The 16,870-nt window shown below is 36.3% G+C and overlaps 1 protein-coding gene across 5 annotated transcripts in view; it reads right to left on the reverse strand.

Annotated features, from left to right (window-relative positions):
- LOC149567487 (zinc knuckle (CCHC-type) family protein) overlaps positions 1-16,870 on the reverse strand; it is a 188,218-nt gene that overhangs the window by 140,943 nt on the left and 30,405 nt on the right. For all 5 annotated transcript variants that reach the window (XM_089817487.1, XM_089817489.1, XM_089817485.1 and 2 more), the window contains exons 3-4: positions 16,100-16,262; positions 857-945 (exon numbers count right to left, since the gene is read on the reverse strand). In XM_089817487.1, coding sequence (XP_089673613.1) covers positions 857-945; positions 16,100-16,262 — 252 coding nt within the window. The remainder of the gene's footprint in view (positions 1-856; positions 946-16,099; positions 16,263-16,870) is intronic.

A 16,870-nucleotide genomic window follows, 5' to 3' on the forward strand; every position in this document is an offset into this window, starting at 1 on the left:
TATATTTTAACATAATTACAGTTCTTTTGACTTTATTTTGAAACATTGTGACAACATTAATCTTATAATTAAAAAGTAGTTCATCTATATGGAATCTCTCTGATTCGTGGCTCAAAATTTTGTGTATTTTCTGTGTTTCTATTCATTTCAGTAGCTTTGGACATTTCACCCCTCTTTTTGGTCCAATGCTTATGACTTACTGATGGTTTGCCTCTACATTTCTAGACTAAACTATACTAAATGTCAAACTAAAAAAAATTCTTTTGATATTAAATTGCATTAAACTATCCCTTGGGTATTCCGAACCATTTGCAACATTAGAGAGGATAAACAAAAAGGCTTAACAACTCCAACTACCATTTATGTGCAAATACATATAAAGGACTCTGCTTATTTGATAATATAAAGAAAAAAAAATCTTAAGATAATATATGCCCATGCAATCAAAACCATGGCTCATATTTGTTATATAACAACTATCGTGAACATTTTTGTTAAGTAAGCATAAGGATGAGACCAATCGAAGTCTTACTTTGTACTTATGCAGAAAGATAAGATTATTTCCTTGATACTAAAACATTTCACTATTACTCAAACCTTTGAGAAGATCATCTTTATGATAGCAGGATCTCTATGTTTGAATCCTAACAAGCAATCAAATTTTATATCATCCTCTTGCACTTGAGTTTCTCTTGAATGAGATGGAAAAGCCTCTGACATTATTTTCATTTTCATAAGAATGAAATGGCATGCTTTGTCAAAGAAAATTACTAAGTTCCATGTATGAAAGTAAGAAACATAGGAAATTAAGCTTATCATTTTTCTATTGAAATAATCAAGAATGACACAAGGAAACCTGGTACGAGCTTTCTCCCAAGGCAATTCATCAACTGACTCCTCCCATATTACACATTCTCCTAGACATTGGCGACATGTACTCAAACCCTGAGAATATAACATAAACAAGTTACAAAAATCTGAGAATAGATAAATAAAACTCCAAAATAATAGTGTCATGTAGTTAATCTCATTTGAAAGCTTGATACAATTTTTTTGTTTATCCAGTACAAGGTAGCAATACAACAAAAAGAAAGGAAAAGGTATTATCGTAGGCTTCAGGAATTCCTTCCTTTGTAATACACAATTATTTGCCAGTAGAAGGGTTAAATAAATTATTAATTACATCAATGCCAAATTAGACTGTGCTATTTTCATCTTACTGCTGAAAAAGGACAAGGAAAACCATTGAAAAATAATCCAGAACTACAATTAATCTAAATCATCTTTTATGACTAAATAATTATTCATATCATATGATAATTCAAACCTAATTTTGTAGTAATAAATAAAAAAGTTCTTAAATCATATTATTATGCAAATACTTGAGATAGTGAAATATATAGTAAGAAACAATAAAAAAATGCAAGCTTGCTAAATTACCATACAAAATTCAAAACTAACAAAAATTATAAATTTTATATAGGGTTGTGGTGTAGGCATAACCATATGGATGGATGTTCGGGATGTAATCAGGTTAAGGTCAAAGAGTCCGAACAATATAAGACTGCATTCACAACTCCTTGGGGTACTTATGCTAGGATACCTTTCAGATTAACCAATGCAAGAGCTACTTTTCAAAGGGCAATGGATGTCGCCTTTGATGGATTGATTGATCTAATTATGGTAGTTTACCAAGATGACCTTACGGTCTATTCTAAGAGAGCAGAAGATCATTGCAAACATTTGGAGAAAATTTTCACAAGAGCTCTTGAATACAGAATTTCCCTAAACCCTAAAAAATGTCATTTTGGAGTCACTAAAGGGAAACTATTAGGGCACATTGTCTCTAAGGAAGGGGTAAGGATAGATCCTGACAGAGTAGCAACTATTAATAATATTCAAATACCTAAAACAACTAAGGGTATCCAATCATTCTTTGGGCAAATTAATTTTGTGAGGAGATTTGTTTCTAACTTCATCGAGATTATTAAACCTATCGCTAAAATGCTCAAGAAGGGAGCAAAGATAGCATGGGATAATGAAGCTATAGGAGCATTTACAAAGATAAAGAAAGCTATAAAGGAAGTTCCAGTTCTCAAATCCCCCAACTCTAAGAAACCTTTTCAAATCTTCTCGTTCGCCTCTTATCATACTATAGTCGTCGTTATGTTGCAAAAGAACAATGAAGGACATGAGCAGCTGATTGCATTCTTTAATAAGAGTTTACAAGCTACTGAACTTAATTACGATATAAATGAAAAGCAAGCTTACGCCCTTGTTAAAGCAGTTAAGTCTTTTTGACCTTATTTGGTTGGAGCCGAAGTCATTGCTTATGTGCCTAATGCTGCCATTAAAGATATATTTAGGCAGTCTGAAACCACCGAAAGACCATGCCGGTGGATAAATCAAATTTAGGAATTTAATACAAATATTCAAATTACAAAATTAGTCAGAGGGCAAGGGTTGGCTAAGCTTATGGCAAAATCAAATTTGGAAGCTGTGCAAGTCAATCAAATTACTAATGATCACACTAAGGTTAGTATTGAAAGGTGCCCTTGGTATACTGATATAGTTTACTACTGATGGCATACAAGATGTAGAGATTATCTAAATGATAATCAGAAGAGAACTACTAAGTTACAAGCTGCTAAGTCTGTCCTAATTCAAGGAGACTTGTATTGGAAAAACCAGGATGGAATTTTACTTTTTTGTTTGGATATTGCTCAGTCTGCAATTATTCTTAAAGAAATGCATGAACGAGTGTGTAGCAGTCATTTTTCGGCAAGGACCATAGCGAATAAAATATTGCAAGCAGGTTATTACTGGCCCCAGCTCTTTAAAGATTATCATGCCTATGTGCAAAAATGCAAAGCTTGTCAAAAATTCTCAGGTAAACAAAATTATGATGGTGCCCTTCCATTGAGAACACTACAAGCAGAGCAGCCATTCCAGATGTGGGGAATCGATTTCATCAGAGAGATTAGTGACAAATCAAGTGGAGGACATAGTTGGATTCTAGTAGCAACTGATTACTTCACTAAATGGGTAGAGGCCATACCTACCCGGCAATCTACAAGCAAAGTCGTGATCAAGTTTCTTACTGAGAATATCCTAACTAGATTTGGAGTCCCTCAAAAGATTATAGCAGATAATGGTATGTGTTTTCGATCTAACGAGTTTGCTGATTTTTGTAGGAAATATGGTATAACCGTGTCATTCTCATCTCCTTACCATCCTCAAGGCAATGGACAAGCTGAGTTTAGTAACAAAAACATCTTGAGATTATCAGAAAGATGCTAGACAACAACAAGCGTGCTTGGGACTCTAAGCTAAATTTGACGCTGTGGGCAGACAGTATGACCATGAAAAAATCTACTGGTTTCTCTCCTTTTAACTTGGTTTATGGCAAGGAAGCAAAGCTTCCTTTGAATAATTTACTCCTTGTTTACAAATTTGTTACTGAGGAGCAATTAGAGGATATTAATTTCATGGAAAATGGATTGAACGCGCTAATTCAGCTGGATGAAGTCAGGAGGCTTGTGTTTGCCGTACTGGTAAAGAAATCAACACATACAAACAATGGAACACGAACACGAACAGCAGAACTCTTCTTATTATTATTCGCATATGCCAGAACATTACATTATGCTTGAATGATAAGATCTGATGAATACAATGCTTCCCGAAGGGGTTATAAATACTTTCTGAAGAACTTTCCCAAAGGAGTCTGTCAGCCACATACAACATGTCGCTACATAACAAAAACCTTTCCGAAGGGACCCGTCGGCTACATAACAATTTCCTTTCCGAAGGGACCCGTCGCTGACACACAATTTCCTTTCCGAAGGGACCCGTCGGCTGATACACAATTTCCTTTCCGAAGGGACCCGTCGGCTAATACACAATTTCTACCGACGACAGCTTGCACAAGAACAGAATATTAATAAACAAGTAGTTAAATTTCTTCATGACAAAAGAACTCTAAACCGATCTTTTAAGGTAGGTGATTGGGTCCTGAAATGGAACGCAAAAGATCAAGATAAAGGGAAACATGGTAAGTTCGAGGCCTTATGGTTAGGACCGTTTATCATTTGTGAAAAGGCTAGAGAACATTCTTATTTTTTGCAAGATACTGATGGAAACATGCAGGATTTCCCAATACATGGACAGTACGTGAAGCCATTTTTTCAGTGAGAGCTATCAGGGGGTCTTCTTCATCCAAAGATAGCTGAGATTCTCATCATGCCCATAGAACGCATATGTCCCCAATCAGAGCCACTAATGGAACCTTAAATTTTAACAGTTTCCATTAATGCACTTTCCTAAGTCTTTTAGCTTTGTGATTAATATTGTTGTCTTATTTTGCAAATTATTACTCATGGTTAGTCCTCTCCATATTCATACAAAGTATTATCATAACCAATATCACACAGATATAACATCTAACTATCGGTATGCAGGTTTGGTTTGAGTTTTATAAGTTTCATATTGTCTAAGATATGAAACATAACTTTATGACAGCTTTACAAGCTATTAATGTATTAAATAGTATGCACTTGTATGAGATGATCTGTAAATTGTTGTCATTAGAAGTCACTATGTTCTGAAGAAACACCTATACAGCAGTGGCATTTATGTATCACATTTGATCTATTGGATCTTCGCAGGCATTCAATCAAACACTTGTCTTGCTTCTTCTAAACAGAGTACCTTTTACTAGTAGTCTGTAATAATATTGGGGAATTTCTGAATGTACAATATGAGTAGTTTGTTGAGAAAATAATGAGGCATATCACCAAATCATATTTGGCAGAGGTATGACAGAAAATAGGAATTTACAGTGTGAATTACTATACCTAATCTTCCTATGCCAAACAATGCATTTAAAGGAATGAGCACAGACAGCAGCAACTCCTTTGTACTCCAAAGTTGGAGTTATTGGGAGTTGGAAAGATTTGAGTCAGATATAAATGTTATGCAATAAAAAATTCAGAAGGGGACAACGATGGAATAACTAGACACAAAGACAAGTCTGATGATTTCATCTGCACACGATATATATAGTTTTCTTCTAGAAAAGCAAAGCTATTCTATATCTGTAAGGAAGAAACTATCATGTTTGAGGGGGTCGTCTTGTTTCCAGAACTCACTGAAAGGCACGACTTGGCTCTAATTTCATCTGCAATTCCGATAGGAGAGTGGAGTATGGAGTACGTAAACTAATAATATTGCCTAGAGACATACACCAATGCAGAGGAGATGCGTCTGATTATTTGCGGATATCATGGAAGAAGAGACTCAAGCCATATGGACCCCTCGATGTACGCCAATTTCATCTGATATTAGAAATTTGCAAGTCAATGATATTGTTCCAGGTGTGTTGGACATGATATATGGTAGCGGCAGTACAGACCAGATTGTTTCCAGAGCGTAAAAATGTCTGGAGAAAATCAGGCATCGTCGGAAGTTTGGCACATCACAGATTTTCTATTCCAAAGGATCATGAGCATGATAATGGGGACTTCAACGTCTATCTTTCACAAGGCTTCATTAGCAGAGAAACTATGATATTTATTTTCAATCATTTTTTAATAATTACCTAATAACATCTTTTTCTTGGCACAGATTTATGGATGCACGATAGCGGGAGAACTGTGCCATTAATGATAATAGTTTAAGAAGATTAATGTGCAGTCACGTTATTCCCAGTCTGAGATATTCTGGGTTGCGTCAGGTTCAACACTTGTGAGGTGCACATCCATATGGAAGAGGGAGAGTTTGAATGCTAGGAGCCCTTGTTTGTCTTATATAACTTAATTCATGCCCGATTTAAGTTTATTTTTGTGCAAAAAGTTGAGGGAGTTATCGATTGGTTATTTGTTATGAAAAGATGCATTGTTTTGGGAAAGGCATAGTGCCTTTTCGTTGTGTATAAATAGGAGAATGTAAAATTCAAATAGGACACAATTCCATATAACATAAAAAAACTCTGCATATTTCTGAAGCATATATGTAATCAAATTCCTTCATTGGCAAAAGACTGAATTTTGAACCAAGCTGGTGGATATCAAACTATTGGGCAATAAATTTTATATGTTATTTGGGATCAAGTTGCATCGAGTGGAACATCAGTGTATGAGTGTCTTGAATGCAATTTTGTCTATGACATAATCAGTAAGAATTTCAATTTTATTTAAAACTTTTAGAGTTATAATACTATATAGTTCGTCTTTTATGATTATTTGATTTCTCATTTTCTATAAATAATGTATTATTGGGATACGTGGATTAAGTCATTTGTTTCTATTTGAACCTGATAAATACAAATATTGCAAAAATATTGTGATTGTTTCCTTATTTGTATCTATTTTGTCCCTATAAGAGTTACAACATCATAGACTAGTCCAAATATGCATGAATACAATTGATTTGTTGCATCCTGATGAATGAATTGTTTATAGATTCAATATACATAATATCATAAAGTTGTATGTGAAAACTTATAGTTTTGACTCTATTGCCTCCTTTGAATTCTGGCACTGATCATTAACTTGCTCATAAGTCTTAAATCTATATGCTGGCAATAATCTCATGTCTTTCCTTTTAAAGGTTTGATATCTATTTGTTTTAATAATTTATTTTTTGAACTTATTTCAGCATCCACAATTTTATTAAAGTAATCATATTTTCAAAGATATATATTCAATTAAGCAATCTAGAAATTTCTGAATCTTCTTGCCATTTCGGGAAACTTTCATTGCATTTAACCAATCTGCTATAAAGATCTTGGGTCTAAGTTGTTGTCCAAGATCAGGTGCACCTGCCTTGGCCCTGCAGAGCCAGAAGCGCAGGGGATTTGGATCACATTGATCAGTCTCGTCAAGTTGGCCATAACCGGATGGATATCCTAGCATCAAGTTGGCAAGATTTGTAGGATTCCAATTTGCGGTTTTAGGAACCAACAAATAGGGTTTGAGCTAGAGCTTGTCCTCATACTAGCTTCATAAGTTGTATCTTTGTGTCATTCTTGAATGATCGCCATCCACTTTCCACTTCTTTCTCCTAACTCATTCTGCATTAGCAAAGTCTTCATTGCTACATCAGGAACTATCGCATATACCTTGCTTCTTAGAATGTAATGTCTGAATTTATTTATTGCCTTTACCAAAGCATAAGCTTGTTTCTCAATATTTGGATATCTCAATTCTGCATCCTTTAATGGTGAACTCATGAATGCAATAGGATGTTCATCTTGATCATCTACCTTCTGAGTGAGGATTGTTGTACAGGTATGCTCTGACGAAAAGGAATATATGTAAAAAGGCTTAGTGTAATCCAGGCTCAGCAAAATAGGAGCATCCAAAATTGCTTGCTTGATTTCTTCGAATGTCCTTTTTGTTGTAGGTGTCCAATCTATCTTTGCTCCTTTCTTTAGCATGTAATTCAATGGCCTTACTATCTCTGCAAACCCGGCTATGAACTTCCTTACAAAGTTGACTTCTCCAAAGAATGACTTCAATTCTTTTTGACTAGCTAGCAATCCTATCTTTGATATTGCTTCACTGCGCATCGGATCAATTGATATTTCCTCATTTTGATATTGTGTGTCCTAACAATTTTCTTTCAATGACAACAAACATGCATTTCTTTGGATTTAAGGAAATTTCATATCTTCTACATCTTTGGAAGATTCTCTTCAAATCACTAATGTGGTCTTCTCTGCGTCGAGAAAATACCGTGAGATCATCCATGAGTCTCTGAAAGCATAATCCATGGCCCTTTGGAAGGTGGCTCCCACATTGATCAAACCAAAAGGCATTCTTCTGTAAGCAAATGTCCCCCATCTAGTTGTAAACACAATTTTTAATCAATCTTCTAATTTACCATCACTTGATTATATCCGGAATAGCCATCTAAAGATGACATCATTTGAGAACCATTAATGACTTGTATCACTTCATCTAGTGATGGCACTAGGTAATTGTCTTTCTCTGAAGCTCTGGTAAGATTTCTAAAATCCACACACAACATTATCTCTCCATTCTTCTTTCTAACAGGAACTAGGTTGGTGACCTGCATTGAGTGTCGAACTAGGAATATAATTTTAGCTGACAATAATTTCATCACTTCTTGGTGTATTAGTGATTCTAACAATGGTTTTATTGGTCTCCGTCTCTATCTAAATGGCTTACTATTTGGCTTCAGTGGAATTGTATGTGTAATGAGGGACATATCATATGTCTTCAAATCTTCATATTCCCAAGCAATCACATTAGAGAATTCCTTCATAAGCTTCAAGATTTCTTCTTTTTTTATAGGAGTACAAACCTTCCCAATAAAGACATTCTTGACGTTTTCTTTAGTTCCCAAGTTTACCTTCTCACATTCCCCTCCTTTGGTAGTTTTTTACTTGAGGGCACTTAATCGGTCTGTGTCAAAAATTCTCTCTAGTTCAATCATTCCCTCAGCAATGGTGTTCATCCTTAAATTCATTATTTCATCAATTTCAAACTAAGCTTGCTATTGTTCTCCTTTGTCAATCAATTGTGCTTCAAAGACCCTCGAGCTTGTCAGGAAATCAAGGATATGCTTATCATCTTCAAACACTTGGAAATTTGTGATTGTGTCGAGGACTGATGGAAGTAAGCTCAACTGTGAATGTCTTTACACAATCCATGGCCAATGGCTCTAAGGAACTTGCTAATTGAGCCAAAGAGTTCGCTAAAAGAATGCTTGTTCTACTTATCCTTTTAATGTTGAAAAAATCAAAGCTTTCAATCAGGTCCCAAACTATGTTGTGATAACGACCCAATCTTTTATCATGGCATCTATATTTCTTGCGAACTTGCCCAACCACTATGTTTGAATCTTCATGTACATGTAAGATTTTGGCACCCTTTTGGATAGCGAGAAGCAATCCAACGATAAGTGATTCATACTCAGCCACATTGTTTGTACATGGGAATTGCAACCTATGTGCCACCAAATATGTTTCTCCAATTGGGCCGACGAGTTCAACACTGGCTCCACTGCCTTTCTTTCATTTGGATCTATCAAAGGATAGGATTCTATACTTGCTCATTTGTATATTCTACAAATGGTGTTGCCTTTGACTCCTTGATTTCTCTATGATGTTCTTCCTGTCTTATTTCACTTCCTCAAATTCTTTCATGTTGTGGCTCTAAAATTTCCATATGGAATAAGTTCAGTTTTGCCCCATTTTTTGCTACCCATGCTTACGAGATAATTTTGGATACTTGTGCAATTGCATCTTAGCACATGGTGCATGACATCTCATAATGAAACGCATTGTGTATTCTCCACCAGTTGGGTAACAACAAATTCTGAATGGAGGCATGTTTACCCAATTCAATTTCTTGCTTGACGCTTTTCAGGACAAAGTTCCTAAATTCTCAAACATTCCTTCATTCAACGATGGTTCTGAATTATCCATAACAGGTGCCTTAGTGAAAGTGGGAATCACATTAGGACATCCACCTTGATTATAACCTTGCAACATTAGAATCTCTCCTATTTTGGGAACATATGATCCCAAAGTGGTTTCCATGAATAAGATTTCATTATCTTCGCCATACTTGGTGATCAACAATTGGAGCCTCAAAGTGCTTTCTATCCTTATCTAATTGGGGATTCCCTTTCATGGAAGCCACGTGTGTGAAAAGTTTGTTGCAATGTATCCATTCAGTTTCCTTGCCCAATCTCTACTCAAAAGCATGCCATATCCCTCTAGAATATCCACAACAAATATATTAATACAGCTTTGAACACATGGCTCAAATGCTAATTGCATGTGAACATTATTAAATTCTCCCACGACTGGGACCTCTATTTTGTCCAACTATGTAACCTTCTTATAAGCCTGAAGTGGAACCAATCCCAACTGATACCAAGAAAGGTGCAAGCTCCTCCCTGCCTTCATAAAAAATGACTGGCTTTTGTGCTTTCATATTGAATTCCTCATTGTCTTGTAAATCAGATCTCCCATTTTGTGTTGTCATGGACTTTCCACTAAAGAAGAATTAACACTAATTACTTCTTGTGGCGGACCATTCTGGGAGATTCCTCCATTGGATGCAACTTTTTGATCATCTAGAGAGTTTTGTACCATTCCAATGAAATTCAAAGGATTTTCGGGAACCCCAGATGCATACGGCAATACATCCTCTACTACATTGGTGTTTTAAGCAAAACAAGATTGTTGGACATTGGCTGCCCCTCTTGGCAGATATGATACATTTTGAGAAACAATCCTTGTAGAGGCATCATTTAAACTTCCCAATAATGTATCTCTAATTTCTGGAATTTTCATCAATTTGTATAATGGAAGGCTTACTTTGATTTACTTGAATTTTTCTAGTACATAAGAGCTCAACCTGTTAAATTCCTCTCTAGGAAGACTTCCTTTCTGTTTTTTCCTAAATTTTCATTTTGCCTTTGTTCTCCTTGATGTGTGGAAGATTGAACATTATTTCGCCCCTTCTCACTTTGTGAAGAATTCATCATGGAAGATTGACTTTTGTCTCCTTAAGAGTTAGTGAGTTGTCGATACTCAAGTGAGGGACTAGGATTATTGCTTGCACTGGGATGCGGAGGAGTTGTAAAGTTATTAGGAGGAACCGATGATGTTAATGGCTCATGATTACTATAATTTCTTTGATATGTCTTTATTGGAGCATTACCAAATGTTTGTTGAAAAGCTTGTACTTCACTTGTTCCTTCCACCAAGACGCTATTGTACAGAGGGAAGGAAACTCCATCCTTATGTAGTGATTCATTCAGGAATATCGGTGGAGGTTGATTTTTTGGTGGAACTTGATATCATGGCATCTCCACGGGACCGTTTGCTGAAGCAGGTGGAAACTTCTGATTAGCTTGTATTGGCATGTAATCCTAAGAATCATGGGGAGGAAACTTAAAATCATCAGAAACCAATGCTTGATCATATCTTGGTGTCAGCACTATTTCATACCCCATAGGAGGAGGATTCTCAAATGCGGCAATGTTCCTCACTTCTCCCTTGAAAATATCGAGTGCTCTTTGAAATTCGTAACACTATAACTTAGAGTGTTGATTTGTCTCATGCAATCTACACCATCCAGATAGTGCAGCTTCTGCTGAGAAAACTTTATCAGCTGGTCGATTCTCAGAAGATAGACGATTGTCCAATGGTGAAGGTATGCCTCCATATTTGGATTTGTATTCCACGATCTCCTTTGATGCCCTTGGTTGCAATATCCAAAATTATTGTCTTGATGACCTTGATCGTTGCTACAATATTCTTGATTACTTTCATGCAATCCTTGATTACTATCATGATGTGGAGGAGGGTTCCCCCAATAACCTCGGTTGCTACCTTGATATGGTTTATAATTCCTTTGTGCATTTTTTAATTGATTATTCTGATTTCTAAGGTAAGTGACCTCAATGGATAACTTTTTCAATTGTTCAATCAAATCCTTCATCTCGTCCTTTTCCTCTTGAATCCTTGTAGAAATTGTCATGTTCTGAAGATAAACAAGTTGTGTGGGCATTCCCTATGACATAAGAGCTTCAAGGTGCAGCACCAACTGGTTAGGAGGGGTAGAGGCTAGATTGATAGTCGGAGCATAATTCAACAATCCTCGATTTACTATATTTGTATTTCCAAACTAGTTGGGTGCTCCATTCGCAATTGCAGGTGATTGCAAACTAAATCTCTCAGCCTCGGCATACGCTTGAATCAGACTTGTAGGAGCTGGATGAGTTTTTTGAACAAACATGGATGTGAAACAATCCAAGGCTGCATAGTACATAGGTCGTGTTGCATCATCTCCTATGTGGTATGGATCACGCAATTTTGAATAAGCCCTCTGAAATCGATTATTGAAAGCACTAATTGGTTCACGTTCTTGTCTCCTTATCTCGATGAACTGTCTTTACAATTCAGCAAGGGTGATGGGCATTCTAAACTTCCCAAGGAATACATGCTTCAATTGTTGCCAAGTTTGTATTGAATTCGAAGGTAGATTGATATACCAGTAAAATAACTCCTCTCTCAATGAATAAGGAAACAGTCTGCAAGCAACATCCTCTTCTTGCACATTTCTATTCTGGAGGACATCCTCGAAAATCTTAATGTGCTCATTAGCAGTGCGGTTGATATCATTCACAAAGAACTTAGAACAAAAGTGTTCAAGGTTCTTAAGCATATTGTAGTAGGCAACAAATGTTGCAAGGGTTGATGCATTCTACGGACGCCATTACAGGGCTAGTTTTGGAACTTCTTGTTGGACAACTATGGGTGTAATGAATTGTATAGGTATTTGCACAAACAATTGTTGAATTTGTGTAGCTCCTTGTGGAACTCTTCCTTGGGTCAATCCTTGTGCTTGATCCAAAGGTGGTGGAGTTTGGAATATCCCTATAAGATAGACTACACCTAATGAATTCTAACTTGTAGATGCTTCTTTCTTACCTCACCTAGGCTTTGGATCAAAATTCAACTCTTGGAGTTCTTGCACTCCCGGAGTGAATCTCAAGGATCTTCGATGTACTTCAAGGGAGGATGAATAAATGTGCTCCAATATATGAAACTTCTCTTAAATCTTTCAGTCAAGCCCTCCTTCTAGCGCAAGTTTCTGTTGATGCGTGTTTTATGACCCATCAAACAGTGGAACAAAATACTGAAATATCTTATCCTCTTGAATAAAGTCTCATGTATGCTAAGATTGCAAGATCATACAATGACTCCAAGGTTCCTTCAACGTCAGGTCTTGACAGTGGATAGGCTCGATGGTTGATGTAATTTGTTGATGATCACAAGGGGCCTTACATGTATTTTCTCATATTCATTTCAAGCCATATTGAATGTGGGAGCTATCTAAAGGTCTTGCAATAAAGTATTGTTTTGGATTTTCACAAATATTTGCAGAAATGAAATAGGATAGAGTTTAGAGGTTCTATTCTACTCCTAAGAGAAGTAATGACAATAGATGGTACTATGGTGGACAAATTCCTTAATTTACCAAGCTCCGCTTTGCCAAATTATACTACAACTATGTGTGAATTGGTGCAATCTTCAAGGGTTATGCCAAAGATTTTCACACCACCACATACACCATCATAAAGAACAATGTATATTAATGACAGAAGTTAAACATATGCATGAAAGGGGTTCAGGCTAACTTCGCACAACGTTTTAGAATCACTAAAACATCAAATGTATGAACCAAAGGAAATCATCAATACACCATTGTCTTCTCCATTGCAATCACAACACTTTAACTAAACTAAACTTAATCTAAATGAGGGAATTTAAGAGAACAAGCAAGCACCAAGACACATCAAGTATTCACTAAGCTTCAATGAAAACTCTATTATCTCAATAGCTCATAGCAACAATCTCATAAAATCCTCCTTTTGCAAATGAGGAGCGAGGCCTTTATATAGGTCCTTGATTAGAATAGATGGCTCAGATGATCACAATGACCAGTGGCGTAGATTGTGCCACATCAGCCCTAATTAGGGTTAGGGCAAAGAAAAGGAATCTGCATTAATGCAATAAGGAATCCACTACTATATTGGGTAATAAATGCCCACTATGCATGCTCGTTGAAGAAGGTACATTAATGCAAGGACTCCTCTCCTTTGGACACTTTCCTCAATGTACATAAAAATGCGCTCTGGAACAAGTGGAGTTCGCGGTTTTGAGGTTGTCATAGATTTCATCCGCGCTGGACAAAATCCTCCATAGTGCCAAAAATGCACTCCACATTTTGAGGACAGCATTGTTTCATACCTATTGTGGATAGTTTGACCTTCCATTTTCCATGGGAAGCATTGAACTGCGCTAAGTCTAATTTAAGATTCCACCATGGATTCACTATGTTTGCAACTCTATTAGTCACATCCACAGGATAATTGATCGCCATCATTGTTCAAACATTTCATGTCGTTTTCTCCAAAGCAAGCTCTCGTGATGTCCTTGAGGCAACTAGAAAAAGAAGTCTTCTCCTACATGGAGCACTACCCATTTCGCAATTTTTATTTCTCCCTCATAACCATCATTTCCAACTAGTTCTCTCTTGCAAGCAATCTCTAGCAAGACTACTCCACTACTGACTGTGAAGGGGCCCTTTGTAAAATTTACCTCATTTTCTGCAATTTGTGTGATTTAAGATTCGTGACATGCTTCCTTCCACTCACCATCTCCTTGACTTGGTTGCTTCTACACTTGATAAAGAGGCTCAAGAAGAGATCCAAAATAGAAATCCACGATTATGTTTTATATGCATTATATTGGGGGGGTGGGGGTAGAAAAGCAAAATTGTAGGCATGTGAGGGACTTTCCTCCTTTGGAAAAGAAAAATGATGGGTTGAGAATCCCGCCCTAGGAAATGCGGAGAGTGCATATTTTAGGCAGTGAAGGATTGACTTATTTGGAAAAAATCCTTGATGGGCTGAGAATCCCGACCCAAGAAACACGAAGAGCGCAATTTTTATGGAGTGAAGGATTTACTTCATTTGCATAAAATCCTTGCTGCACAACAAAATGCGCTCCAAGGTATGGGAGAGCAGGTCTTTCCCGTCATCATGGATTTCTATGCGTATTGACCATTCCTTGGCCCTGGTTGACCTATGCTCCATTAAAATTGGGGCTTCTTAATGAACAGAAGTTCCACATTAATTTAGATCCACAGTTGACTAGTGTTCACGCTTCACCTTTGCAACGCACAAACAGGGATCCTATGATTAGTGGGAAATGGATGATGGTCCTATAAAAAAATTGTCACAACAATACCCATCTATCTTATATATCCTTTATGTCTCTCTTGTCGATTATTGGATGATGTATCCTTGCTCCTTTTCAATCGTGGTCTTCTTATCACTATTTTGTCTAGGTGTATATCTCAACTACTCTCTTTTCGTATTGTGGGGTTTCCCTAGTAAAATAATTCACCTACATAATCACTAAGTGGGGCCCATTGTGTTTACCACTATAGTCGATGTGGCAATGTTGAGTAGGGTTATCCCTTTCTTTTGTGTTCTTTGTACTTCCTTTATTCTCCACCTTGTAATATCCCTGTGCCCACATTGTTAAATAATAAACTCCCACATATAATAATGGTAACTCTTCACAGTTTTCCCGAGATGGGGGTTATTCGTTATTTTTGTTTTATTGTTACCCGTGTCCTTAACCAATTATGAGGGTGTACATATATATGCATCAGAAAGCTAAAATGAAATTAACATGTCATTCCAAGTGGGACCCGCCCGATCTAAAAGGAATGGGGTTTGTTTAATTTGTGATCAGTTTCTAAGATTGTTATGTGAAAGTTTCATTGCATTGAGGATTGGTCTACACTCTAGTGATATGTGCCAATAGTTTTGGAAGCTAACATAATCTACTTAGGTTGTGTTTCTCATTGGGTTGGGTTGCTATGGCAGTCGATTTCCACAAGTTTGTTTGGCCTATGTTTGCATCTTGTTCATAGCAAATTAATGTGTCTAGTTCCTAGGGATAACAACACATGTTAGTGTGCCCAAGTATATATAAAATTCTCAAAACATGAATTAAATGCAATTTGATCTTCCATTTTATTATCATGCATTAGGTAACATGAACACAGTGTCCATACAAAAAGAAACTCAGAGAAATGTCGCCTTCATGGGTGGAATGATGTGACCCATTGCAGTTTGCAAAACAGTTCAAATGAATGGCGACCAAGTACAGTTGCTATCAGGTTAAACTGAGAAAGCCAGTCCATTGTTTGCAATGAACACATGTTAAGTACTGATAACTAATCTGCATAAGAGAACAGTAACAAGACCCTGAAGAAAAGCAATACAAACATCATCATGGTGACCATTAAAGGATACTTTTAATCTACTCATATATTGACATTATATATATTCTTCTTACAAGAACATGTCTCAAGTTTTTTCAAAGCAATGTGGGAAAAAAACAGCTTAGAAATTTCAGAAAGAAATGATTTTCCCTAGGAACTACTAATGAAATATGTTTCTAAATGCATCAAGTAAAACTGTATATTTGAAAAAGAATATCTGATATCTAGAAAATACAAATTTATGAAAATACCTTTCCATGGCATTGTGGACAAGATGGTCTAGAACGATGTATTCCACACTCAGTACAAAGCATGTACCCTCTACCCCTACAACTTGGGCATGGCAACTCTTTAACGTATTGACCATTAGGACCAATCCATGACCTTGGTTCAGGCCTACTGAATGTGATATTCCTATTCAAAGAAACATATGAAATTCTGGTCATATTTATTGTTTATCCAAAAAGAGCATTATTCCAAGTTCCTGAACATTAACAAATACATTCTCAACACTAAAGTTGCTATATAAACAGTCCATTCAATATTTTATTGTCCTTAAGTCACAACATAAAAAGGAATTCCAAGGAAAAGAAGCATATAAAAATCAGGTCATCTTTATTTATTTTTCCAGAATAGAACTTTACTACAAGTGCCTGAAGAATAACGAATGCATTCTCAAACATTGAAGCTTCTATATTAACAGTATTTTTAATATTTTATTGCCTTGAAATCACAACATATAAAGGAATTTCAAGGAAAAGAAGCATATGAAATTCAGATCTTTACTTTTAATTCAACAAAGAACATTATTCCAAGTTCCTGAACAATAACATGTGCCTTCTCTAAAGTAAAGCTTCTACAATCTGATGTCCCCATTTTTGCTAGCATTGAAGTTTGAGGGATTAGCCTATTATCGTGATCCTCATAGGCTAATTATTGTGGATAGAGGGTCTTCTAAGGCAGTGGCTTGGCTTGGGAGGGTCTTGTCTTCTCCACAATTCAGTAAGCTACATGTTGGTCTT

This window comes from Cupressus sempervirens, chromosome 3 (genome assembly GCF_028749045.1).
Source record: "Cupressus sempervirens isolate cs-2001-9-10 chromosome 3, ASM2874904v1, whole genome shotgun sequence".
NCBI lineage: Eukaryota > Viridiplantae > Streptophyta > Pinopsida > Cupressales > Cupressaceae > Cupressus > Cupressus sempervirens.